Source organism: Meles meles, chromosome 2 (genome assembly GCF_922984935.1).
Source record: "Meles meles chromosome 2, mMelMel3.1 paternal haplotype, whole genome shotgun sequence".
Lineage (NCBI taxonomy): Eukaryota > Metazoa > Chordata > Mammalia > Carnivora > Mustelidae > Meles > Meles meles.
In genome coordinates this window covers 175501924-175528025 of record NC_060067.1, presented here as the reverse complement: position 1 = coordinate 175528025, position 26102 = coordinate 175501924, and the positions used below count along the sequence as shown (strand labels likewise).

The 26102-nt window shown below is 36.3% G+C and overlaps 1 protein-coding gene across 3 annotated transcripts in view; it reads right to left on the bottom strand.

The window, feature by feature from the left end:
• The window catches only part of NSD3 (nuclear receptor binding SET domain protein 3), a 118519-nt gene that overhangs the window by 13783 nt on the left and 78634 nt on the right, over window positions 1–26102 (bottom strand). The window contains exons 10-17 of one of the 3 annotated variants that reach the window (XM_045985094.1): window positions 25580–25710; window positions 25076–25204; window positions 24051–24177; window positions 14593–14790; window positions 13965–14138; window positions 9777–9923; window positions 6223–6406; window positions 674–876 (exon numbers count right to left, since the gene is read on the bottom strand). In XM_045985094.1, coding sequence (XP_045841050.1) covers window positions 674–876; window positions 6223–6406; window positions 9777–9923; window positions 13965–14138; window positions 14593–14790; window positions 24051–24177; window positions 25076–25204; window positions 25580–25710 — 1293 coding nt within the window. The remainder of the gene's footprint in view (window positions 1–673; window positions 877–6222; window positions 6407–9776; window positions 9924–13964; window positions 14139–14592; window positions 14791–24050; window positions 24178–25075; window positions 25205–25579; window positions 25711–26102) is intronic. The other 2 variants (XM_045985104.1, XM_045985112.1) reach the window with 2 other exon arrangements.

Below are 26102 nucleotides of genomic sequence, written 5' to 3'. Positions count from 1 at the left end.
CACTTCTAGGAGAGCAGCTTTACATTGCCTTCTCAATGCCCTGGATCTGGCCTGAGGCTTTCTTTTTAAAATTATTCGGGAAATGACCATTTTCCACCAAGACACTGAAATAGGATATAACTCATTTAGGGCTAAAGCTGGGCTCTGTGCAAGCTGCTGCCTCAAGGAAGAGGTCCTACTTCAATAATCAGACCGTTCCAAGTAAAGCAAAAAGAAAAAAAAACAACAAAAAAACAAACAAAAAAAAACCCCCAACCAACCAACCGAAAAACTCCAGCTTTTTACATTGTACCAGATTTAAGTTCATTTTACTCTTACCCAGAAAGCCAAACTTCCTGGAAACTTGTTGCAAAAACAGTTGTAATGTTCTTCGTGAGAAGCTTTTACTGCTCTTCTGTGGCAAGGGAGCTTCACTCGATTAAGAAGATTATTTCCAAAATAATCTCTATGTTGGTAGAAAGATCTCGGAAGAAACTCCTTTCACACAGATGGCAGAGTCTACTATAATGAAATGTATTTCTCTGACTGGATAAGATGTGGCTCTAACGTGACTGGATACGTAGGGGCACTGGATCCTAACACCTGGTGAAAGTTCTCTACGCAAGTCAGGACATGGCGCGAAATCAACCGTGGAGTCTTAGTTTTGAGCCCCTATAAACATCATTCAACTTACCTTTCTTGAAGGTCTTGTTAATACTAGTCTGTCCCTCAGCAAAGCTTTTATCTCCTTCAACATAAGGGAACACTCTGCCCTGGTGTACCCAATAGTAGTCATGAGAACCAAAGAAGAACACAGGGAAGTCCCCCAAGTCATGCTTAAGGCCCTGGATGTTCAGTGGCACAGACCTGGGATTGCAGATCTCTGCTGGCCACCATCTGAAAACAAAAGCAATTTCAGATCAAGAGAATGACAAACCATACCATTCTTTTACATGGCTGGCCCGGGGCAAGGTTTTGTACTTGCAATTTTCATTCAGTTTCTAAGGACAAAAAATTCCTTGTTTATCTTTAACCCTACCAAACCACACATCATTTAAAAACATGTTGAGGGGCTTCTGGGTGGTTCAGTTGGTTAAGCGTCTACCTTCGGCTCAGAAATTGAGCTCCACATCAGGCTCCCTGCTAAGTGGGGAATCTGCTTCTCTCTCTCCTTCCATCTGCCCCTCCCCACTGCTCGTTCTCTCTCTCAAATAAATAAAATCTTAAAAAAAGAAACCCATACGTATTAGTGAATTAGTGAAATAGTGAACACATTAAATAAACTATACCCTAAACACCTCATCTAGTTTTTTCTTTAAAAATTAATACTTGGTATGGGGCGCCTGGGTGGCTCAAATGGTTAAGCATCTGCCTTCGGTTCAGGTTGTGATCCCAGGGTCCTGGGATCGAGCCCCGTGTTGGGTTCCCTGCTCAATGGGTCAATGGGGAGCCTGCTTCTTCCTCTTCTTCTGCTCCCCTGCTCCTGCTCTCTCTCTTGATCTCAAATAGATAAATAAAATCTTTAAAAAAATAAAAAAAATAAATATTTGATATAAAGAAATATGTATCATGAACATACAAGTAAAGCATAAAAACAGAATAACAATGAACTCACTACCCAATTTAAGAATCAGAATTTACCAATACTATTCCAAACCCAACTTCAATCCTAAAAACATCATGTGTTCCTCCAAATTTGGCATTCTTAATACCAAGATTATCTTTCAAGGTATAAATGTTTATTTCTAGTAGTCAAGGGAATCATCTGAGAATAAACAGATGCTATTATAAAGAATGACCACTTCCATTCAAACAAGCATTTTCTTCTCTCTAATCAACCAGGGTAAATAATTTTTGGTCATATGTATGAGGTTTATGTAAGTATGTATTTCAGAATCGAATTCATCTCACATCATAATGTGGGAATTGGGGCAGGATGAAAATATAATGGTTTCATGCAATGACTGAGTAGCACAGCAATCACTAAACGAAATCTTTGTGAGGTACAGTTGACAATTTCCAACAATTGGGCAAGTCAGGCATTGAAGGGTTAAGTTTTGGTAGCATATAAAATAATCAGTATGAACAGTAAATACACAAAACTTAAATTTTTTCCATCTTTTACTTTACAGATGTCTGATAAAACCATTCACTTAATAAGTAATTATATTATTTAGAAGATAAACAAAACATGATTATACTCCCAGATTTATAGTGCAGAACTTGAACATGTTTCATCTACAAAGTACCCTATAGTCACCTAAGAATGAATTTTTAAAAACATTTTATTTATTTATTTGACAGAGAGAGCACGCACACACAGGCAGAGCAGTAGGCAGAGGGAGAGGGAGAAGCAGACTCCCTGCTGAGCAAGCAGCCCAGGAGGGCTTGATCCCAGAACTCAGGGATCATGACCTGAGCTGACAGCAAACACTTAACTGACTGAGCCACCCAGGAGGCCCTAGGAATTAATTTAAAATGTAGTCAAGAGGGGCTTAGTTGGGTGGCTCCTTCAGTTAAGCAACTGACTTCTGATTTCAGCTCAGGTCATGATCACAGGCTCACAAGATCAAGCCCCAAGTCAAGTTCTGAGCTCTGCCCCTGCTGCCCCCACCTCCAGGTCACATGCTCACTTTTTCTCTCTTAAAAAAAAAAGTGAGGGAGGAAAAAAAAGTAGGCAAGAGTCTGTGCTCAAATTATTAAAACACTATTTTGTGTAATCAGTATTTCAGGAAATGGTTATTTCTTAAGATTTTATTTATTTATTTGAGAGAGAGGGAATGGGGGGAGCAGCAGAGGGAGAGGGAAAAGTAGGCTCCCCACTAAGCAGAGAGCCCCATGCAGCCTGGGACCATGACCTGAGCCAAAGGCAGATGCTCAACCGACTGAGCCACCCAGGTGCCCCAGGAAATGGTTATTTCTAACTCATTTTAAGGTATTAAGTGTGTACACAATAACTACATTCACTAGGACAATTAGGAAGGGGCACACTTTCTGCCAGGGGTTGTTCTGGGTCCTCCTCACTTCCCCCAGGAGGCTTCACATTGGGGTAACCAGTTACTGAAAAGAAACAGCTTCGTGTGACCCAGCTGGGCCTGACTGGAAAAAAAAATACATTAAGAATTAGTTCAGGGATGGGAGTCTTTGCAAAACATGTGAAAATAGCCTGACCTGCATATAAAATCTCACTGAGCTATGAACCCCAATGAGAGCACTACTTTGGGCTTTTTAAAAATGTAATGTGATTAAAATGTAAGTAAGAAAATTAAATTGCAGGTACTTTAATATTCATAACTTTTTATAAAGGAAATACGTAATGTACACCATGGTGACCACAGTTCATAATACTGGATTGTATACATGAAAGTAGCTAAGTGAGTAGACCTTAAAAGTTCTTATCATATCTCTTCAGGGACTGTTGCCATGGAGGCATCATTTCAAAGGCATCTTGAAGCTATTAGAGCCACCTGGGTTTTTTTTGTTTGTTTGTTTTCTGTTTTACTTTTACTTTTTTTGAGGCAAAATTCACCATTTTAAGCATTTTAAGTTGTATATACTATAGTGGTTAGTACATCTGCAATGCTGTGCAACCCATGAGCATTCACTCCCTACTCCCACCTACCTTGGCCCTTGGCAACCACTGATCTGCTTTCTGTCCCTAATGATTTGCCTAATTTGGTCATTTCATATAAATGGAATTGTTCAATAACAACAACAAAAAGTTCTTATTACAAGAAAAAAAAATTCTGTAACTATGTGTGCTCCTTAACTAGACTTGTTGTGGTGATGATTTCACAACATATGCAAATACTGAATCAACCTAAAACTAATATAATGTTATGTCAGTTATATCTCAAAAAACAAAAAAACCCAAAATCCAAAAAAGGAATTTAAAAAAGTAGACATTCTGAAATTTATGTGAAGATCTGAAGGCTTCTTACACTGTTTTAGATACTTCTTATATAGGAATGTTTTAGCAACTGTCAAACTCACACCCTTTCCCACCCTGGAAAGATATATTTTTAATTATAAAAAGCAGTGTGTGATTAAAAATTAAAACAATGCAGAAATGTATAATAGAAAAATTGAAAATGCCTCCCCTTTAATCTTATCCCTCATACTTTAACATTAGATATATTTCTTTCTGGATCTGAAAAAAAAAACATATCTACATCTACAATTTTTAAAAAACATATAAACACATGGAAAGATAACATATACGCTGTTTAACATGCTCTCTAAATTCAACTATATATCGTGGATATCATCTTATGTTACTATAGAGACCAGCATTATCCTCTTATGGTTAAGGATATATTGTAATTTATTTGACAGATCCCTCACTGACTGGGCATTTGGGTTATTTCAAATTTTTGCAATTAAAAATAATACTGCAGGGCGCCTGGATGCCTCAGTGGGCTAAAGCCTCTGCCTTTGGCTCAGGTCATGATCTCAGGGTCCTGGGATGGAGTCCCACATCAGGCTCTCTGCTCAGCAGGGAGCCTGTTTCCTTCTCTCTCTCTCTCTCTCTCTGCCTGCCTCTCTGCCTACTTGTGATCTCTCTGTCAAATAAATAAATAAAATCTTTAAAAAAAAATACTGCAATGAACACTCCTATAAATACATTTTTGCCTCCTTTTCCAATTTTTTTCCCATAAATTCCTTGAAGGGGAAGTGCTAAGTCAAAGCACAGACACAATTATAGTTTTAATGTGATGCCAGACTGCCCTCTTTGGGGGGGGGGGCACTCCTTTCCCTATGCCCTCCCTAGCCAAAAAATTATTACTCTTAAATCTTTGCCAATCTGTTAATTGAAAATAAAAAAAAACAACACCTCTTTGTTTTTAATGTACACTTATTTCTAGTAAGGCTCAAAGGCTCAACATTTTTTTTTTTAAGATTTTATTTATTTGAGGTGGGGAGCGAGGAGAGGAGAGGGGAGGGGCAGAAAGAGAAGCAGCAGCAATCTCCCCACTGAGCAGGGAGACCAATGTGGGGCTCCATGCTGGACTCCTGTGGGATTTGAGACGAAGGCAGCCGCTTAACTGACTGAACCACCCACATGCCCTGAGGGGCAGCAATTTTTACAGGTTTATTTTCTCTTTGCTATTCTTTGGCAAACTGGCTCTTTCCCTTCTTTGTCTCTGTTCTTGTTAAGGTATTTGTCTTTTCTTACTAAAGTGTAAGTGCAAATTTTTTACCTTGGCTTAACATTTGCCTTTCAAAACTCCCTATCTTTTGCCAGAAGTACAAAATTGTTTATTATTTAACTGCCAATTTTTTTTGGAGGGGGGAACTTTGAGGTTTTCTGTCATATGTTTAAAAAAAAATAGTGTGTATGGGGGATTGCTTCTCAACCTCAAGGCCCCTTATCTCAGCTAAAAACAAAATTTTTAAAGTTAAATAGGTAAGCAAGCAACGTATTTAAAACAGAGAAAATGACATAGCCATTGCTAAAATAGTACAGTATGTTTGTTATATATATAAGATATAATATATATAGAAATATATAAAATCTATTTCTACAGAAATATATTTTACTTAGTATTCTAATTGAATAGCAGATTCTCATTGTGCTCTCTTGAATAGTATCTATTAGTAAAATGATAAATGTGCCTCAAAATGTAAAATGTGGAGTTTTTTAGAAGATAAATCGCTATTCCTGCTCAGTGGAGGCTTGGTAAGGAGAGCCTTCTCAAAAGGAGAAAGTTTTTTGAAAATAATGACAATCGCACATTCGTAGTCTTAAGAACTAAAAGCTCCTAATGAAATAATTTCTTTCTTTAAATTCTAAAAAGCTCTCTCCTTGCACTCAGTTTAAAGCTTCTAGCAGGAACTAAAATGGGAAAAGAGAGCTATTTTGGCCAGGATATAAAGTCTTCGTTTTATGAGAAATCAATATGAATGTATTAGGACACAAAGAAACCATCTTCCCTACTACCTACATAAGACATTTTATTCCAAAATCTAGCAGTACATAGTTCATTAGTATAAAATAACTTTCAGAACATAAAAACAAGCCAACCAATCAATCAAAAAAAAAAAAAAAAAATCCAACAACAACTAACCTCCCAGTCCTCTAAAAACTAACTCAAAACAGGTTTCTCTTCTGTTTCTTGTTTTTTTTTAAGGAAGTGGCTCTGTGCTGTTCTACCTATCTCCTTGCCAGTTTGTATACAGATTATGAACACCTGTGTCTGAACAATGATTGAATACTTCCTCTTTGTCCTTGGAAAAACTTGCCTGTAATTTCCCAATTTGACCCAAACAATCTGCTTGTAATGGAGCTTCTTGCCAGCTTTACAGTCATTACAGTTCCAGCAGCCTTCTGGCATTTCTATGCTCAGGCATTCCGGGTGGAAGGAAGCTGGACACGATTCACAGCAGAGCAATCTTCCACCTTGAAACAAATAAACAGTCTTAATAACTGAGAAAAGAGGAAAGAGAAAAAGAAAGAGAAAAGAAAAAGTTATCTTTTAAGTGCATTAACTTTGATTAAAATTGGGGGAAAATAAAGGGACTGAGTCAGGTCTATAGTGATGGATTAAAATAGAAAGCAAATGAACAGAATCTCTATTTCCAGTCCTTTTCAAGGCTGCATAGCCAGAGACTCAAAGCTTTTGAGGAGTATGAAAAACATTACTGAGGTCTTTACCCCTCAGAAAGGTGGGCAGTTGAGGTATCAGTTTAGCAGGCAGCTAAAACTCTTAACAGATGACATAACAGATGCATACAATCTTTAGACTAAGTAGATTTGAGAGCAGATTTTCGAAGAGATATGTAGCAACTTACTTTCTTTTCTCCTTGGGAGCTAAGAAAGCAAGCAGTGGTCATCTTCGTATTTTAATCCAGTACCACAGTTAACTGAATCCCTTTATAATAAAATTAGCAAGAATGAAGATAGCTAATAGGTTGACCGGTACTTTTTTCTTTCCCCATAAAAGAATGCAAAAAAGCAAAGGATTGTACTTCCTCAAATTGGTGATTACATTATCATTTCCCTTTTCAGTAAAAATAAAGTCAAACAGGCTATACAGCAGTGGTTTGCAACTTTTCATCACCAAGGATCCCCTTTCCCTTCCTCAGGGACTCATGTTTTTTTAAAATATTTTATCAAAAAAACAACAGCAGCAAAAAGTAAAAAAAAAAAAAAAACCCAAAACCCAAAAAACAAAAAGCCAGCCCAAACCAAAACAAACAAACCAACCCCAGAATCAAAACCCCTGTTGAAGGTAACAATTTCTCCTGTTTTTATTAACCAAAGAAATATATAACTGCCAATCAGAGGTTCTGATCCCAATAGTAAAATTAGTCTTATCATATTAAGTTGTTCAAATCATAGCCAAATACAAAAAAAAATATGCAGCCTTATTTTGTGCAAATGTGTGATTGTTAGATTTTCTGAAATATTAAACATAGCTCAAAATTGTTTACATAAGTTTTTCTGATTTCATATTGAGAACCACTGCTTTATAGCATAAAACTAAGTAAATGTCACTGTAGAATGAAGTACCACACTCAAGGAGATCCCTCTCCTAGCAAAATCCTCTCCACTGAAATACACAAAGTGATCTCTGGATTCAGACCAAAGCAAGTGCAGCAAACAAAACAAAAGAATATTTTTAAGTGCAAAGAAATAAAAGAGATTTGGGGGGAGGTTAGCTATTTCTAATAGGTATTTCAACAAGTGACAGAGAAGGATGTTAACCACTAAAGATAAAATAAAACATAGACATTTACGAAAAAAAAAATTTGATTCTATTGGAAAATCAGGTCCGTAACCCATGAATATACTGAGATTTTAAATCTCATAAGCAAAAGGTTAAGAGCCCTCTACACAACTTTATGAAATCACAGCTCCAACCTTTTGAGGGTTTGCTATCAATTTTCCAGAAAATCTTTTCTTCCTGTAGACTTTCAAACGTTTAACTGATTAACAAAAAACAAAAAGAAAATCTATATACAATCAGGGATGAAATAAATTACTATATTTCCTCTGCTTAAAAGCTTTTGCTTTAATCATTGAGATTTTTTTCTTCTTCGCAGTTTCAATATGGATTCATTGTTCCAATTCTCCAAGCTACAGATTAGCTGCCTGAGTGCTCTTAGTTTAGGTAGGGAATTCTGTTAAGTTTCAAGTAAAATGAGATAATTGATTTCTCCATCAGAAAGGAATGACCAGTAGGGAAAGCAGTCTTAGCAAACCGTTTTAGAGTACATGTGATTATTAGAGCTGATGTGGAAAAGTCAGGCTGGCCATTTTTTTAACATAATGGAATAGTCCTTAATTAAAATTAAAACTTAAAAGTCTTATCTCAGAGGAAATACAGACCCAGAATCGTCAATGAAAATCACCACGATTTTTTGACAAAAAATACACAAGAAAAATGAAAATATGAATAATCCACCTTGGTGCTATGCAAGAAAACTGCTTTAGGATGCAAGAAGTAAGACATGGTTCAAGCTAAGCAAAGAGAGGGCTCAAAATAATTTCAATTCATGTCAAGGTCAATACTGAGTACTGAAAACAAAGTAAGAAACAATTGAATTCATCTAATTTTATAAAGGCGCCAGTAGGAAACAAGGCATTTCCCAAAATGAATGCCTCGGGTAGTCTAATTTTATTGCATTATGGAGTTAGTCAGACCGCTCTGTCCATCTTTGTTTTACAAGTAGGTGGTATCACCAGTCAGGTGACATCCTCTGACCTCAAAGGAAAAGAAACAAACAAGCAAGCAAACAAGCCAATACTCTCTCCGAGCAACTTCTCCACAGGTTCTAGTCACCCTGTTTAGTTAGTTGTATTTTCTTTTAGTCATGGGTTGCCACTTCAGATGTCTGACAAAGAAAAAAGACACATCAAGCAGGCAACACAATGAATGAAAAAAAAAACTTATTTCAAATATACCCAATCTATTAGGTATGGATTAATTTTTCTTTAAAGATTCTGAACCTGGAACCCAGATCATAAAGGGAATGTATACAGGAAAAGGCCGTCACCTTCCAGATTATTCATTTTACCCTCTGGGATAATAACTCCCTAAGTAATACAGTACTGTTAAATTACTTTTCCCCTGTGTTACAAGTAAGCTATGTAAAGCTAAATTCAAGGAATGGGTTTCTTCTACAGGTTAAATTAACTGGGAGAATAGAAATATACATTTAGCTCTTGGTTCTCTGTAGATAAATTATCCATAAGCAATTCTTCAGTTGAGCTGGGTCGCCTTTCAATATCCAATATTTGGGTCAATCTCCCCAGTCTCCTAAGAGAAGGGCAACTAGTTTTCATAGCATCTTAATAAAAACATTTAAGAAACAAAAGGACAGCATAGACCCTAAAATCAAAATTTTAAGTATCAACTTCTTGGTCTCCCTCTTTTAATAACCTACCCTCATTTTTTAGCTGAAAGTTCAGAACAATTTACATCATGTCTATTCTTTTCTAACATGAATGGTAGTTCTACATCAGGCAGAAGAGAAAGAGCCTTTAGAATATCTTTCTATATATAAAGCAAAATCTTAGCCTTTCAATTTTAATGACCTACAGATATATGGAATGTGTGAGAATTTATTCAAGGAGAAGAGTAAGTAGGTAAGAATTTGTAATAATGGAATTATTTTAAGCCCTTTTTAATAATGTTGCAGCCATATGAAGACACAGTCACAACCACCAAGGTAGAATTTACCAAAAGCAACAGATGGTGCTTGACAGGCATACATTCCCCCCCTTCATTTAAAGAGAAAAAAAAAAAAAAGGAAATGCAAAAATAAAAGAGGTAAACTATTTTGATTATTACCTTTCTCACATTTCTTTTTGGAAGCTGACGAAGAAGGAATCATAGGTAATTTCATCAACTCTGCACGATTTGATTCATTCAGTAGGTAGTGGGACTTATAGGCATATGAACTGAACATGGGGTCTGAATGGTCCTGAACTATCAGCCCTATATGAAACAAACAGAAAGAGATGAGCTGCAATGAAACTACCCATGATTCCATGAGGAAAAAAAAATAAACCAACACCTATTATGTAGCTGTGCTAAAAGTTGGGAGTGGGGGAAAGAGAATATGAAGAAAAAGAAAGATCTGACAGAAGAGTGTTGCCAGAATTGTTAAAGGGAGTTTGAGCTACTCAGTGCCTTATCCCTTAAAAACCTACACACCCAGAAGAAAACTGCAAGTTAATTTGGAGATATAAACTGCATTTGACGTCACACTTAAAACCCCCTATGGAAGACAAAGCTACATTCCTTAATATTTATAAGTACTATGATGACAATCCAAAGAAATAAAATGACATATCACCTAATAGCAAATAAGAGTTATTTACATAACATGATAGAGACACTGATCTACCTTCAACGTATCAAGTGATACTGAAAGGCAGAATTGAGTCTCTCCTGTTCTCTAGTCATATCTTGAGATAATCTCAAATAAATTCTAGCTTTCTCTGACAGATAATGAAGCTGTTCTCTATCAGCATGATACATGATTCTAAAGGAGCCATAATTTGTTGAACTTCACTAAGGTAATGCAAACCATTTACACTTTTTCCCTGCCATAATAAAATAACGAACCCAAGGGTTTATTAAGACAGTTCTTCTGACGTACCAATCCAGCTATCCTATTTGGAGGGAAAGAGAAGATTTGCTCTAACCCACTTGTGACACCCACTTCTCCTCTCCCTCCCATCCACTTACCCTTTGCTGAGTTCATTACAGGCCACTCCTAAACCTAGGGAGTGAGACCAGGGAACATTTCTCTGTTTCGTGATTAGACAGTTTACAGTGATCTGGACTTCACAATACAGATCATGACAGCAGTTTTACAGAGATCATTTTGAGAAGAGGTAAGAGTTTTGTTTTTAAAGGGGTTACCATCTACTTTTTGCCATGGGTGCTACCCTACACTGAGAAAGATTTAAGAAACATCTCCGACCTGGAGGACAGAATGGACCTTAAAATTGCTAACTGGTAATAGCATAAAAGTCTTCTAAAAAAGGTTATATAATGTCAAATGAATTTTATGCATTTAAAAGAGAGAAGCAATGTAGTGTAAAAAACTGGGAATGAAATGAGAAAGATCCGGGTGCAAATGTTAGTCCCTCTATTTAAACTTCTGCAACCTTCAGGTAAATAATGTAATCGGTGCTTCAGTGTTCTCATCCACAAAAAATGGGGAAAAAACTCCTTAAGGGAACTGTGACAGTTCAGTCGGATTGCATATCCCGTAGAGTTTGATTTATAGATACCAAAAAATTGCTAGTATTAAAATGAAAAGAAAGCCCTAATCTACCTTCTCCATTACAAATTACCATTACAAAGAAAGGGAGAGAATGTTAAGTAACTTGATTTTACAACACCCACCACCGCCACCATCCCCCACCTGCCCAGATTGGAAGGAATCCCTAAAGGATGTATGTACACTACACTGAAATATGACTGAACATTCTTCTATGGCACCATGGGGGTCAGGGGAGGAGCAATGTTCCTCTGAACCTTGAAACATTTCCAAAAACATTTCTAGATATTTATTCAGTCCTAAAGAATTAGCTGAATGCTTTTAAACAACCAATAGCCATGAACTAAGAGAAAAATCCTTTGTGAGGAGGGCAAAACTCCACATGAGGCAAGAAACAAAAGCAAAACAGAGTTTTCTAATACCAAAACATACACAATTAAAGCCTCCTTTTTAATGTGTGGATTTAGTACAATCAGGCCTCTCTCTCTTTTTTTTTTTTTAAGGAGACCTCTGTAAAAACTGACGAAAGAACACATATTATTTACTTGTAAAAACTATTGACTTAGCCTTCTCAAATCCCAACATCTGATCTATTTAGAATAAATTTCTATAAACTGCTGGAAAGGAAAATTAAAGTTTCTCTTTACTGTACAAAGTTTCATAGTTAAAATATTTGAGAATTAAATAATCTTAATTATACAGGCATTTAAATACAGTATATCTTTCAGATAGCTGTCAAATTGATAAGATACAAATACAGATCCTGTAAAACATGAGTTTTCCCCTCATTTGCATTACTTCAAGCTTTTAATCATGGCATTTAAGTTAAACTTATAATGGTTAGTCTCTATAAAACTAGGCTCCTTGACAAAGGGCCATTTTTCTGCCTATCTTAAATTGAAAATACCGGTTTTAAATGTTTCTCAATTGCTGAATGAAAAGAAGGAAGTGGTTAATATACTGATGGTACTTGATTCAGAACGTACTCCAAGTAAGCCAAATGAAAATTATAAAGTTGACACTTAAAATGTTGGCTCAGGGGTGCCTAGGTAGCCCAGTCAGTTAAGTGGCTGCCCTGGGATGGAGCCCCACATCTGGCTCCCTGCTTGGAGAGCCTGCTCCTCCCTCTGCCTCCCCACCCCTCTGCTCATGCGCACTCTCCCTCACTCTCTCTCTTGCTGTTGCTCTATCTCAAATATATAAATTTAATAAAATAAAATGTTGGCTCAGTTACACACTCTCTAGCATGAGCCCTAGCAAAAGCAAGTAATATTAAGTGCCCAGCAACATAAAATAAAACGTTTACAAGGTGATAACAGACTTCATGTTATCACTGACGCTCATCTGTGTAAAGTCTCTAAAGCTAGCCATTCAATTGATAACTCACTATTTCCAAACTACCATTACTTTCTTGGGCATGGGGAGACCGTAAAGACATCAGGGGTGACTTTTTTATTTCTTTGGATGATTTTGAATCCTTTCTGCCACCTATTATAATGTGGCACAAAACATTTCAGACCTACTCCTCCAGGTAACAGCCAGGTTTCAGAGCAGAATACAGCTGTTCTTGCTCTGCTAAAGAAAGACACAATGTTCCCCCTCTAATGGGAGACAGACCCAGGTACTCACCACAAACTCTGGCAAACTGAAGGCTGTACATACAATGGACTCAGCTGGCTGCCAGAAGGGCTGCCACTTACTTCATCTTTACTACCAACCTCCTCTGGCTTTTTTTTTTTTTTTTTAAACAAAAGACACAAAACCGAAACAACTCAAGATCTGTCACACTACCTAAATTCTATTTTAAAATACTTTATAGTACTTTCACCAAATTAAAAGAACTATTTCCTAAAGCAAAAAACAAACAAAACCAAATAAAACCAGAATCAAACCAAACACTCATCTTCAGTTTAGTCTAAATATAATTTAATAAGCTTGATACACCTTGTAGTCCTTTCAATTATTTCACCACTAGGGTAAGTTCAGAAAACTTGGCACTTGCATTTAAAAAAACAAACAACCAAAACAAAAACAAACCAAACTGCATTAGGGGATATTCATTAATTTCTAAAATGTTTAATAAATACTAGAAGTTGTTTTATTTTAATACAGCTGAGATACTCTGTGAAACTGAATATTCTATATTATATTCAACTAGAGAAATTCTATTTTATATTTATCACAAACTCAAGTTCACTGACCCCCTCAGGAACACAATACTGCTCTTACTTTATTAATCTCTTGGCATACTTAGATATCAACAGGTGGCAAGTAAGAAAGCTTGTATTGCCGGCTCTTAGCTACCACCACCACGTATGTTGTCTTGGCTGTATCCCATCAGGCCTTCCTCAATGCCAGACCAAAATATGATAAAATACAACATAAACAATTAAAAAAATAAATGTGCTCCTCTCATCTTCCAAGTAAAATCTCAATCAGGCAAAAACTTTGGATTAAAGAATATGACATGGGAAGAGTCTACTTCGAATAGAATTGTTTGCAGAAGGGAATAATCTTTTGATGCTCCATACAGAAACACTAAGAACTTATCTGTAATTCTAAATTATTCAAAAAATGCAGACATTAGTTTAGAGAAGAATTAATGTTCTAAAATTTGAACGTTTAATGTTACAAAAGGGACTACTGAAAAGTGTTACTCTCTCAGGGATATTACTGAAACTCTAGTTTGATGGAGAAATATGCCAATGAACTCAAAGAAAGAAAGAGAAAGGACTGACACTCACCTCTCGCACAAACGAAACAAAAGCCTACATTTATGGCAGAGGAAGAACTGCTGCTCCGTTTGGAATGATTACTACAGATGAGCATGTAGGAGGATACGAATATGCTGCCGGCAGCAATGCAAGCATCTCCAGAGTGATAGGCTACTGGACATCTCAAGCATCGCATCATGCGACCTGTTTAAAGCAAACCAGAAAAAACAAAATCTGCATAATTAGGAATCAGCTGGATATAAAATGAGCTTTTTGGATTTGGGCTCTTTTGGGTTCCATGTGATGCTGTTTTGGTAAGATAATATTTTTCTCCATACATGTGGCTCTGTTATTCCTATGCAGGACCCATTGAGAGATCACTCAAAGAAAAACTTGTTTGCTCCAGTGCTGGAGAGATGGTGGTCTCAGTATCACCTGTGAAAGAAATTTTCAAGGGTAACTTTGAATGTATGGAATTTTCTTCTCATGATCTGAATTAGAACCTAATCTCTACTTACCATGCTATTGTGGCTGAGCAGTTATATCTACAGATGCAGAGATGGATAATTACTTAATACTCTTCAAAACGATGTGCTTATTATTAGCAACTGCACTTAAAAAGAAAAAACCTTAGTCCCCCTTTTTAACTTTGTTTTACCTTTACTTGCTTTGTAGATATCTTTCTCCATGGAACAGGCAGAGCAACAGTGCTGAGGACAGCGGAATCCTTTTGATTCAAAGATGGCAGTGGGGAATTTGCGGACACAGGCTTCATGATAAAATTTCCCACAAGCGCCAACAGAGCAACGCTTCACATCTGTACCAGACACTTTACATGAAAAACAAGGGTGTTGTCCTGAAAAATTGGTTGAGAAAGCACAGATTAAATAAAGCACATTCTTTTTAAATAGAAGCAGCAAATGACATCAAATAGCTACTCCCCAAAGAGACGGTACTATTATGTATAAGAATTTCACATACAAAAAAAGGTATTGAAAAATAAGTCGTTAAATTAAAAGGTTATTTTAATTCATTTTTAATTTTAATTTTAGTTAATATACAGTGCAATACTGGTTTCTGGAGAATTCAGTGATTCATCACTTACATGCAACATCCAGTGTTCATTACAAAATGTGCCCTCTTTAATACCCATCACCCATTTAGCCTATTCCCCACCACCTCTCTCCATCACCCAGCAGTTTATTCTCTATGGTTAAGAGTCATTTATGGCTTGTTTCCCTCTCTCTTTTTAGTTTCCCCCTTCCCATATGTTCATCTGTTTTCTTACTTAAATTCCTCACGAGTGACAGAATATGGTATTTGTTTTTCCCTGACTTATTTCACGTACCATAATACACTCTACCTCCATCCACATCATTGCAAATGGCCAGATTTCATTCTTTTTGATGGCTGAATAATATCCCATCACACACACACACACACATACCCCACATCTTCTTTATCCACTCATCAGTTGATGGACATTTGGGCTTTCTCCATAGTTGGGCTATTGTTGAAAATGCTGCTATACACATTGGGTGCACGTATCCCTTCAAATCCGTATTTTTATATCCTTTGGGTAAATACCTAGTCATTCAATTGCTGGATTATAGGGTAGTTCTAGTTTTAACTTTGTGAGGAACCTCCAAACTCTTCTCCAGAGTGGCTGCACCAGTATGCATCCTAGCAAGAGGATTACCCTTTCTCTGCATCCTTGCCAGCATCTGTTGTCTTGTGTTATTAATTTCAGCCAGGTGGTATCTCATAGTGGTTTTGAAATGTATTTCCCTGATGATGAGTGATGTTGAACACCTTTTCATGTGTCTGTTAGCCATCTGGATGTATTCTTTGGAAAAGTGTGTATTCACGTCTTCTGCCCACTTATTAAATGGATTATTTGTTTTGGGTGTGAGTTTGATAAGTTCTTTATAGATTTTGGATACTAACCTTCTATCAGCTATATCATTTGAAAATATCTTCTCCTATTTAATAGGCTGCTTTTTAGTTTTGTTGATTGTTTCTTTGCTTTATCTTGATAAAGTCTCAATAGCTCATTTTTGCTTTTGTTTCCCTTGCCTATGGCAACATGTCCAATAAGAAGTCGCTAAGGCTGTGTTCAAAGAGGTTTCTACCTGTGTTCTCCTGTAGGATTTTTATGGTTTCCTGTCTCACACTTAAGTCTTTCATCCATTTTGAAATTATTTTTGTGTATGATGTATGAAAGTGGTCCAGTTTCATTCTTTTGCATGTGGCTGTCCAGTCTGCCCAACACCATTTGTTGAAGAGACTGTCTTTTTTCTATTGGATACTCTTAACTCTTTTGTTGAAGATTAGTTGACCACTTTGTGGGTCCATGTCTGGGTTCTCTGTTCTGTTCCACTGATCTCTGTGTCTGTTTTTGTGCCAGTACCATACAGTCCTAATGACCACAGCTTTGTAATATAGCTTGAAGTCCAGAATTGTGAGGCTTCCAGTTTTGTTTTTCAGGATTGCTTTGGCTATTTGGGGTCTTTTGTGGTTCCATACAAATTTTAGGATTGCTTGTTCTAGCACTGTGAAAAATGCTGGTGGTATTTTGACAGGGATTGCATTAAATGTGTAGATTGTTTTCTGTGGTACAGAAATTTTAACAATGTTTTTTCTTCCAATCCATGAGCATGGAATGCTTCAAGGGTTATTTAATAAATTTGGCTAGAATAATTGATTTGCTTCAATAATTGATCTGCTAGAATAACTGATCATCAATTTGGAGATAAGGCACTAAAAAAAAAAAAAATTAGATCTTCACTTCTCACTCAATAATAAAATTAATCCATAGAAAACCCAGAACAGAATTTTTCAACATATGGGAGGTGAGAGTGGGAAGGTCTTCTCAACCAAGAATAAGTAAAAGAAATTACCAAAGACAAGATTCCATTAGTCCCTTACAATTTCCATATGTAAAACAGACATAAAATGAAAACTCATAATCCTAATGTAAAACAGAAAATCACAACTACACATCTTATTCAAACTGTAGTAAATCAAGAACAAAGAGAACAAAGAAAAATAAAATTTATTTATTAAAACGAATATTAATAATACCCACAGAAAAGACAATGAATGACCTTCTAAGAATGAACAGTAAGACTGAGAGCTGATAGCAAGGGAAAAATGGAAGTCAGAAAACAATGGGACATTATCTCTAAAGGGCTGAAAGTAAACTGTTACTAAGCCAGCATTTTATATCCAGTAAAAGCACTCTTCAAGAATGAAATGAAATTGGGGCACCTGGGTGGCTCAGTGGTTTAAAGCCTCTGCCTTCAGCTCAGGTCATGATCCCAGGGTCCTGGGATCGAGCCCCACATCCGGCCCTCTGCTCAGCAAGGAGCCTGCTTCCCCTCCTCTCTCTCTCTCTCTGCCTCTCTGACTCTCTGCCTACTGTGATCTCTGTCAAATAAACAAATAAAAATCTTTAAGAAAAATTAAAAAAAAAGAATGAGTGAAATTAATATACATTGGGAAGGATTAAAAAACCCAACAGTTTTTTTTTTGAAAAAGATTAATAAAACTGATATCTCTGGCAAGAGTGACTAATAAAGGGAGAAAAGGCACCAATATTAACAAAATGAGAAATGGTACATCACTACAAATCTTACAACTATTAAAAAAACAAAAGGATATCACTACATTTTTGTCAATAAATTTGAAAACTTACATGAATGGATAGATTCTTAAAAATGCATAATTACCAACACCCAAGAATAGTTCTATAAATTATTTAAAAATTGAACCTATAATTAAAAGCCTTCCTACAAAGAAAACTTTAAGCTCAGAAGGTTCTACAATCTGGCAAACATTTAAAGCTAGAAATAATGTCAATTAGAACAGAACAGGTAAAAAAGAAGGAACAGGGCAGATGTGGAAAAATACATCACATATGGAGAAAATACATGCAACAATTAAGCAAAGGTAACTGACCAAGATTTATACAGAACTATGAATCAATATAGAAATAGAATAGCCTAGGGGCGCCTGGGTGGCTCAGTGGATTAAGCCGCTGCCTTCGGCTCAGGTCATGATCTCAGGGTTCTGGGATCGAGTCCCGCATCGGGCTCTCTGCTCTGCAGGGAGCCTGCTTCCTCCTCTCTCTCTGCCTGCCTCTCTGCCTACTTGTGATCTCTCTCTCTGTCAAATAAATAAATAAAATCTTTAAAAAAAAAAAAAAAAGAAATAGAATAGCCTAATAAAAAAGTGGGCAGGAGTGCCTCGCTGGCTCAGACAGTATAGCATGTGACTCTTGATCTTGGGTGGTGAGTTCAAGCCCCGCATTAAGCCAGAGGGCTTACTTAAAAATGACTGACTGACTCAATAAATAAATAAATAAATAAATAAAGTGGGCAGAATATGAAGAGGCAGTTTACAGAAAGCAGAAAGACAAACCGCCAATAAACATGTGAAAAAAAAAAAACCTCAACTTCACTAGTAATCAGATAAATGCTAATTAAACCCAAGTAACATTTTAAAAATTCATCAAACAAGGCAAATGTGTTTGAAGATACAAACTGTGGATGGAGTACAGGAAACAGGTGCTCTGATATATTGCTCGTAGGAGTTCAGGTTGGAAGGAACTACCTTAGAAGGCTACAGGGCAGTATCCATCAATTGTACATTCACTTTCTGTGACCTAGACGTTCTGCTTTTGCTGTCTATGTCGGGGAAGACCTGTACATGTAAAAGCATGTTGACTGAAGCACTGTTTCTAAGTGCAAAGAACTGAAAGCAACTCGAATGTCCTTCAATAGGAGAATAGTAATATATGCATAGAACTGTAATATATGCATACTATGGAACACTATGTAGTAAATTAAATAGAACGTATTTGTATTGACATAAAAAGAGCTCCAAGATAGTGAAAAAAGGCAGAACAATTAATATATTTTTGTTACCATACACACAAAAATGTTACATACGTGTGCGTAGGTGTGTGTGGGTGTACACACACCTGCTTGAACTATAACTATAACATTTTCTTTTTTTTTTTTTTTTTTAGATTTATTTATTTATTTATTTGACAGACAGAGATCACAAGTAGGCAGAGAGGCAGGCAGAGAGAGGAAGGGAAGCAGGCTCCCCGCTGAGCAGAAAGCCCGATGTGGGGCTCGATCCCAGGACCCTGGGATCATGACCTGAGCTGAAGGCAGAGGCTTTAACCCACTGAGCCACCCAGGCGCCCCTAACTATAACATTTTCTTAAGATGGTATTTATATACTATTTGTCTAATTAGAAATAAATTTAAAATACTAACAAATGCAAGGAACATCTTTACTACCACAATACACAAATAGACAAACCATGAACCAATCATTCACTAGAGACTCAATAAAGATACAGAAAAAAATGTTTAGTTGTAAACAAAGAACTGCAAATTATAACATTTTTGTTATTTCTTTTGTTATTCTTTGAAGGTAATTGTCTTTTCTGTGGGTAATTTTCTGCCTCTTTTATTAGGATAGGAATTTTCACTGTGTGTCCATTTTACATACAGAATTTTAAGTGATTATTTACTGGCTATCTGCATTTCATCTTTTGGAAAGTGTTCAAGTCTTTTGCCCATTTTCCTTATAATGCTATAAAAAATCTGAAAAAAAAATGGAAGAGTTTTTTTCTGTTAATGAAATAGTTTTTTGTTTTGATTTTTTACAGAAAGATTTTATTTTGGAAGTACCTGACCTTTACAAATTGGCTGAATTATAAAAATTCTTTAAAGGGGCGCCTGGGTGCCTCAGACAGTTAAGAACCTGACTTTGGCTCAAGTAATGACCCTGGAGTCTCTGGAAAGAGCTCCATATCGGGAGTCTGCTTCTCCCTCTGCTCCTCACCCTGCTCTTGTGCTCTAACAAATAAATAAATAAATAAAATCTTTAAAAAAAAATTCTTTAAAGTTAGTACTTACAATTTTGATGTTCAAATATGTATCTTTTAAACTGGCTTTGTTGTAAATAACGTATGGTAAGGTTTTTTTGGTTGCTGTCTTATTACAAATCTATAATTTCAAATTATATATTAGTATGTATGTATATATGAAAGTGATAGTATTATTTTAAAAATAACTTTGAGAAATTTAAAAAATTAAAAAATTTTAAAGGTTAAACTTTGCCAAAATGATTAAATTGCCCTATGTAAAAAAAAAAGGCTTTTACTTGCATAATGATCAAAATAGGTCTAATATAAACAAAAACTGTTATAATCAGTGAGACTGTTATACTAATAGCTGAACTATCAAACTCCTTTAAGACTTAAGTTTAGAGCCCTAAGATATGAGTGCTTTTAATATCATCCCTTCTCAGTAGGACAGGGTCTTCATTTATAATAATTAATAAGTAAACTTGATTATTATACATTTTCTTCACAAGGTCAAATGAAAGTGCTTTCTTTCCATTTCTTTCACATTTGTCTTAAACAGTAAGTAATAGCATAAGGGGCGCCTGGGTGGCTCAGTGGGTTAAAGCCTCTGCCTTGGGCTCGGATCACAATCTCAGGGGCCTGGGATGGAGCCCTACATCAGGCTCTCTGCTCAGTAGGGAGCCTGCTTCCCCCACCCCTCTGCCTGCCTCTCTGCCTACTTGTGATCTCTGTCAAATAAATAAGTAAATGAATAAATATATATTTTTAAAAAGTGATAGTATAAGAACTTACTAGGCATGTATCCTATAATACTTTCCACATGCAAAGTGTCTGTCTTTTAATAAACAGAAGAAAACTTTCTAAATGATCTTAAACAATGGCTTGAAACTTTTACTCCTAATCTGTTAGAAAGATAACAAATTAGTATCAAAGTAATTTTCATGTAATAATAAGTAAATTGAAAGCAATTTTTTAAAGATTTTATTTATTTATTTATTTATTTATTTATTTCAGAGAGAAAGAGTGTGTGTGTGTGTGTGTGAGAGAGAGAGAGAGAAAGAGAGCGAGCGAGCATGTGCGTGCTTGCAGGGGCAAGGGCAGGAAGGAGGGAAAGTGAAAGAATCTCAAGCAGACTTTGAACTGAGTGTGAAGCCCTACGTGGGGTTCAATCCCACAACACCGAGATCATGACCTGAGCCAAAACCAAGAATGGGATGCTCACCTGACTGAGCCACCCAAGCATCCCCAAAAGCAATTTTTAAAAAATTAAAAAAATAATTGTCTTTCAAATTGTTGTTTAAAATGTGTAATATAAAATTTAACGTTTTAACCATTTCTGAATGCACAGTTCCATGAATTAAATACTCATTACTTTGCAACCATCACCACTATCTCCAGGATTTTTTCATCACCCCATCCTGAATTTCTATACCCATTTAAGCAATAACTCCCCATTTCTCTTTGGTAAAAACTATTAAAAAAAAAAAAACTCCAAACAAACAAAATAAAACAATAACAAAAAACATCACCTTGGTAAAAACTGCTCTACTTTCTGTCTCTATAAATTTTACTACTCTAGGTAACTCATATAAGTGCAATCACATAATATTTGTCCTTTGACTACCTTATTTTATCCACAGTCATCTCCTCGAGGCTCATCCACGTTATAGCATGTATTAGAATTTCATTTTAAAAAACATCCTACGGCATGTACACACATCATTTTATCTATCCATTCATTCATCAGTGGACACTTGGATCATTTCCATCATTTGGCTATTATGAATAATGCTGCAGTGAATATGGGTGTACAAATATCTGTTTGAGTCTCAAAAGAACTTTCAGTTCTTTTGGGTATACACCCAGAAGTGGAATTGTTGAATCATATAGCAAATCTATGTTTTAATTTTTTTGAGGAATGCCAAACTATTTTCCACAGAGGTTGTACCATGTTACTTTCCTGCTGACAGCATACAAAAATTCCAATTTCTCCGTATCCTGACCAACAGTTCTTTTTTTTTTTTTAAATAATAGCCATTGCAGTGAGTATGAAGTGGCATCTCAGGTGATTTTAATTTGCATCTCCCTGATTACTAATGGTGTTGAACATTTTTTCATGTGTTTATTGACCAATTTGTAGATCTTCCTTGAAGAAATGTCTATCCAAGTCCTTTTCCCAACTGGGTTGTTTGGTTTTTTTTGTTGCTGAACTGTAGTTCCTTACACATTCCGGACATTAATCCCTTTTCAGACATGGGATTTGCCAATACTTTCTCCCATTTTGTGGGCTGCGTTTTCAGTTTGTTAATGGTGTTCAAAGTTTTAAATTTTGATAAAGCCTAGTTTATTTTTTCTTTTGTTGCCCATGCCTTTGGTGTTGTATCTAGAAAATCAATGTCAAAACCAATGTTATGAAGTTTTTCCCCTATGTTTTCTTCTAAGATTTTTATAGTTTTAGCTCATATGTTGTGGTCTTTGATACATTTGAATTAGTTTTTATACACTGTTGTTAGGTAAAGTTTCAACTTCATTCTTTTGCATGTAGATATCCAGTTTTCCCAGCACCATTTGTTGAAAAGACTGTCCTTTCCCACTGAATGGTCTTCGCACCCTTGTCAAAAAATCATTTGACCAGGGGCGCCTGGGTGGCTCAGTGGGTTAAGCCGCTGCCTTTGGCTCAGGTCATGATCTCAGGGTCCTGGGATCGAGTCCCACATCGGGCTCTCTGCTCAGCATGGAGCCTGCTTCCCTCTCTCTCTCTGCCTGCCTCTCTGTCTACTTGTGATCTCTCTCTCTCTGTCAAATAAATTAAAAAAAAAAAAAAAATCATTTGACCAAATGTGTGAATGTTTATTTCTGGGCTCCTTATTCTATTCCACTGGTTTATAATTCCGTCTTCATGCCAATACCACATTGTTTTAATTATTGTAGCTTTGTAGTAAATTATTTTTCAAATTAAAAAAATGATTATTGTCATTATTTTTGCTTTGTAGCAAATTTTTATATCAGGAAGTCTTCCAACTTTGCTCTATGCGTTGTTTTTAAAGAAAATTTCTCTATTAAATTTTCTAATAGATGTGTGCCAAAGTAGATTATATCTAGACTTTGTTGGCACAATTCTGCTCTGCTGAGTTCTAGAGTTAGGAGAAAAGTCCTCAGAGTATTCTAATACCACACAACATGGTCCTTCCTATCAGTAGTTTATATGAGAGATTGCAACTTAAGTGCTTAAAGTGGCCAGGCAGATTACCTAAGTGAGTGGAGTGATAGGTTTTAGAAAAAGGAAAGATAGAGAATGTGGGGAACCTGGAATATGTGCCTGATTCATGTTCACACACTGAAAACACATTTTGAAGGCCAAATAAAAGAACGTGCAGCTAATCTGATCCTGAGGCTGCCAGTTGGCAAACTGTTCAAAAATTTTACTGCAGAGCCTAAATGTAATAAATAATATTTTATATAGGGGAAAATACAAGTTATATGTTCAAAACAGCTTTTACAGCTTAATTTTTCCATGTGTATGTATGTATGTATCTGTGTTAGGATATATGACATATGAAATATAACCTTCACCCTACTTAGTCAAGTCCAGTAGAAGGCAATAATAAAGTGTAAAGAATCTGGGGTTAAGCTACTTCCCGGTCTTAAATCTCAGTTTCATTATACGTTGCCTTTTGACTTTGGGTAAAGTGTTAAACTTTCTCCACAAATTGTTTTGATCAGCAATAGTCTATATGAGGTGGGGGATAAGAAAAAATGGTGAATCCAAAACCCCCAATGTCCAAAAAACAACTTCCAATAGCTCCACCTTTCCAATAAAAATATAGGCTCTGTGGTTATAGATTGTGATTGATGCTTATTACAGTCTTTAATATTAAAGTCAAGAGACTTTAACCCAATCTATTTAACACAAAACTCACAAACCCATCTAAAAAATAATTCAATCTACATATTTTGCATAGTTGTTTTGATACAAATCCACCTCAATGATTTGATAGATTTCACGATATAAGCACTGGTAAGAGGGAATTTGACAGTAATATTGCTAACCACTCTTTGGATTTTAGGAACCCCAATCTCTGAATGGTCTTAATTTGTTGAAATACCTGTGGGAGTGGGGGATGAGAGCTACATAACAGTGGTAAGAGAACTAGATGTCATGGGGGATGCTGGCATGGCACATTCCTTCCTACCTGTCTTTTCGTATTGATCAAAATAAATAAACTTACCGGTTTTACATTCCACACAGATGAACTTTCCATCAGGGAGTGATGCCAATCCCAGGCACTCCAGGTGAAAGTGTTTGCAGCACTCTCCCTCACAGGGGATCAGAGAGTCACCAGAGCTTTCACAGATCTGCAATATGGCAAAAGGCAGTAGTTCTTAAACTTCAGCAGGCATCAGAATCACTTGTAGGGTCTGTTAAAACTCAGACTACTGTGTCCCTCTCCCAGTTTCTGATTCAGCAGATCTACGGTGGGGCCCGAGAATTTGCATTTCTATCAAGTATCCTGACAATGCTGGTGCTGCTGGTCCTTGGTCCTCACTTTAAGAACCGCTGAATTTTTTATTTTTATTTTTTTAAAGTTTTAATTTTAATTCCACTTAGTTAACACAATGCTATATTGGTTTCAGGTGTGTAATATAGTGATTCAACAATTCCATACATCATCCAGTGCTCATCATGACAAAAATAATAAAAATATAGGAAGACTCCTATATTTAATACATTAAAAAAAAAAAAAAAGAACCACTGAATTAGATAACTATTTCCAGACCCAATATGGTATAAAGTTTAAAAGGCATGCTTGATCTTTCATGATTCCTTCTTTGGAATGTGCACTACTTGAACCTTTCTTCACAGGGCAAAGCAGTATTTTTCAAAAAGGGTAAATATACGTCACAAGAGGTAATACCAACTTAAATTTAGGAAAATGTTTTTTAAAATAAATCATCTGCCATTTACTTTTTTGGTAAGTAAGCTCTAGGCCCAACATGGGGCTTGAACTCACAAACCCAAGGATCAAGAGTTGCATGTTCTACTGACTGAGCCAGCCAGATATCCCCCATTTACCTCTAATAACTGAGTATCACAATGAAGATTGGCACATGGGCAAAAAAGAGCCAGAATGGCTTTTACCTATAGCTTTAAAGTAATATAATTTAGAAAGATACTACTTTCTCCAGCTGAAGGACAAGTATATTACTGGCGGACTGTTATAGCAATTATTTCGAGCATCCGTCGCTGGCCTACCTGACACACAGTGTCCTTCTTACTGACTCCAACGCCTCTTCTTGACAAACTTGAATCCACGGACTGCACATCAGAAACATCTACATCTGCAGTAGCAGAAGGACTATCTGCTTGCTTTCCAAAGCCTACCTATATGGAAAACATAACACTTTGTAAGAAAAATGAAAAATTTCCTTCAAGTGAGGTGCTATGAAAATCCTACCAAGATTTGCTCAAATAAACCTTGACACCTCTTTTTTTTTCCTTTCTTTCTAAAACCCCTGGATACCATTTGCCTGATGTTTTGAGAGAAACAGTAGTTGAAATTTAAAAACACAGAAACTGTTTGTTACATAAGAGATCAGCAAAATTAAGACATTCGTAAATTACAAGATAACCAAAATGATTCATTCCCTGAGTATTTAAAAAAATTCCACAGCCTCCCCCAAATAAGTCAGGCAAAGCATTTTGTACATCTTGCAAAGCAAAAGAGAGCAAGGTGCCCCGAGCCTTGAACATACTTACCTGCAGGTCACTCAGTCCTCTGGAATCGGAGTCAGAGGTGTCTCTGTACGCTGAGCTAGTCATTTCTACGTCAGTTGAGGCGCGACTCCTTTTCTTTAGAGGTTTACAGGAATCTGAAATCTCGCTGGCACCTTAATACAACATACTGAAATTAATCCTAAAATAGTGCTTAAGGTTTGTTGTTTTCATTTTTGTTTGTGGGAGATTATTTCTTTCCCCAAACTCATCTGTAGTGTGGAAAAAGCACAGCTCTCTTTGTAACGCTGAAGTCACGAGTCAAAACTTCAGAAGCTTCTGACCTTCCTGATAGTGAGTGATTTAATTTACAACCGCTCTATTAAAACATTTAATTCAGTGCTCCTGCTCTAAAGCTATTTTCAGTCAACAGAGCCTAAGTTCCAAGCTAAAAACCAATTCTATCAAAACTACAGGACAGCCGCTTGATTTGGAGCAATCCAAGGAACCATTCAATTTGGAGGGGGAAGACATAAAACCCAACACACTGTGTAGCTTACAAATATGG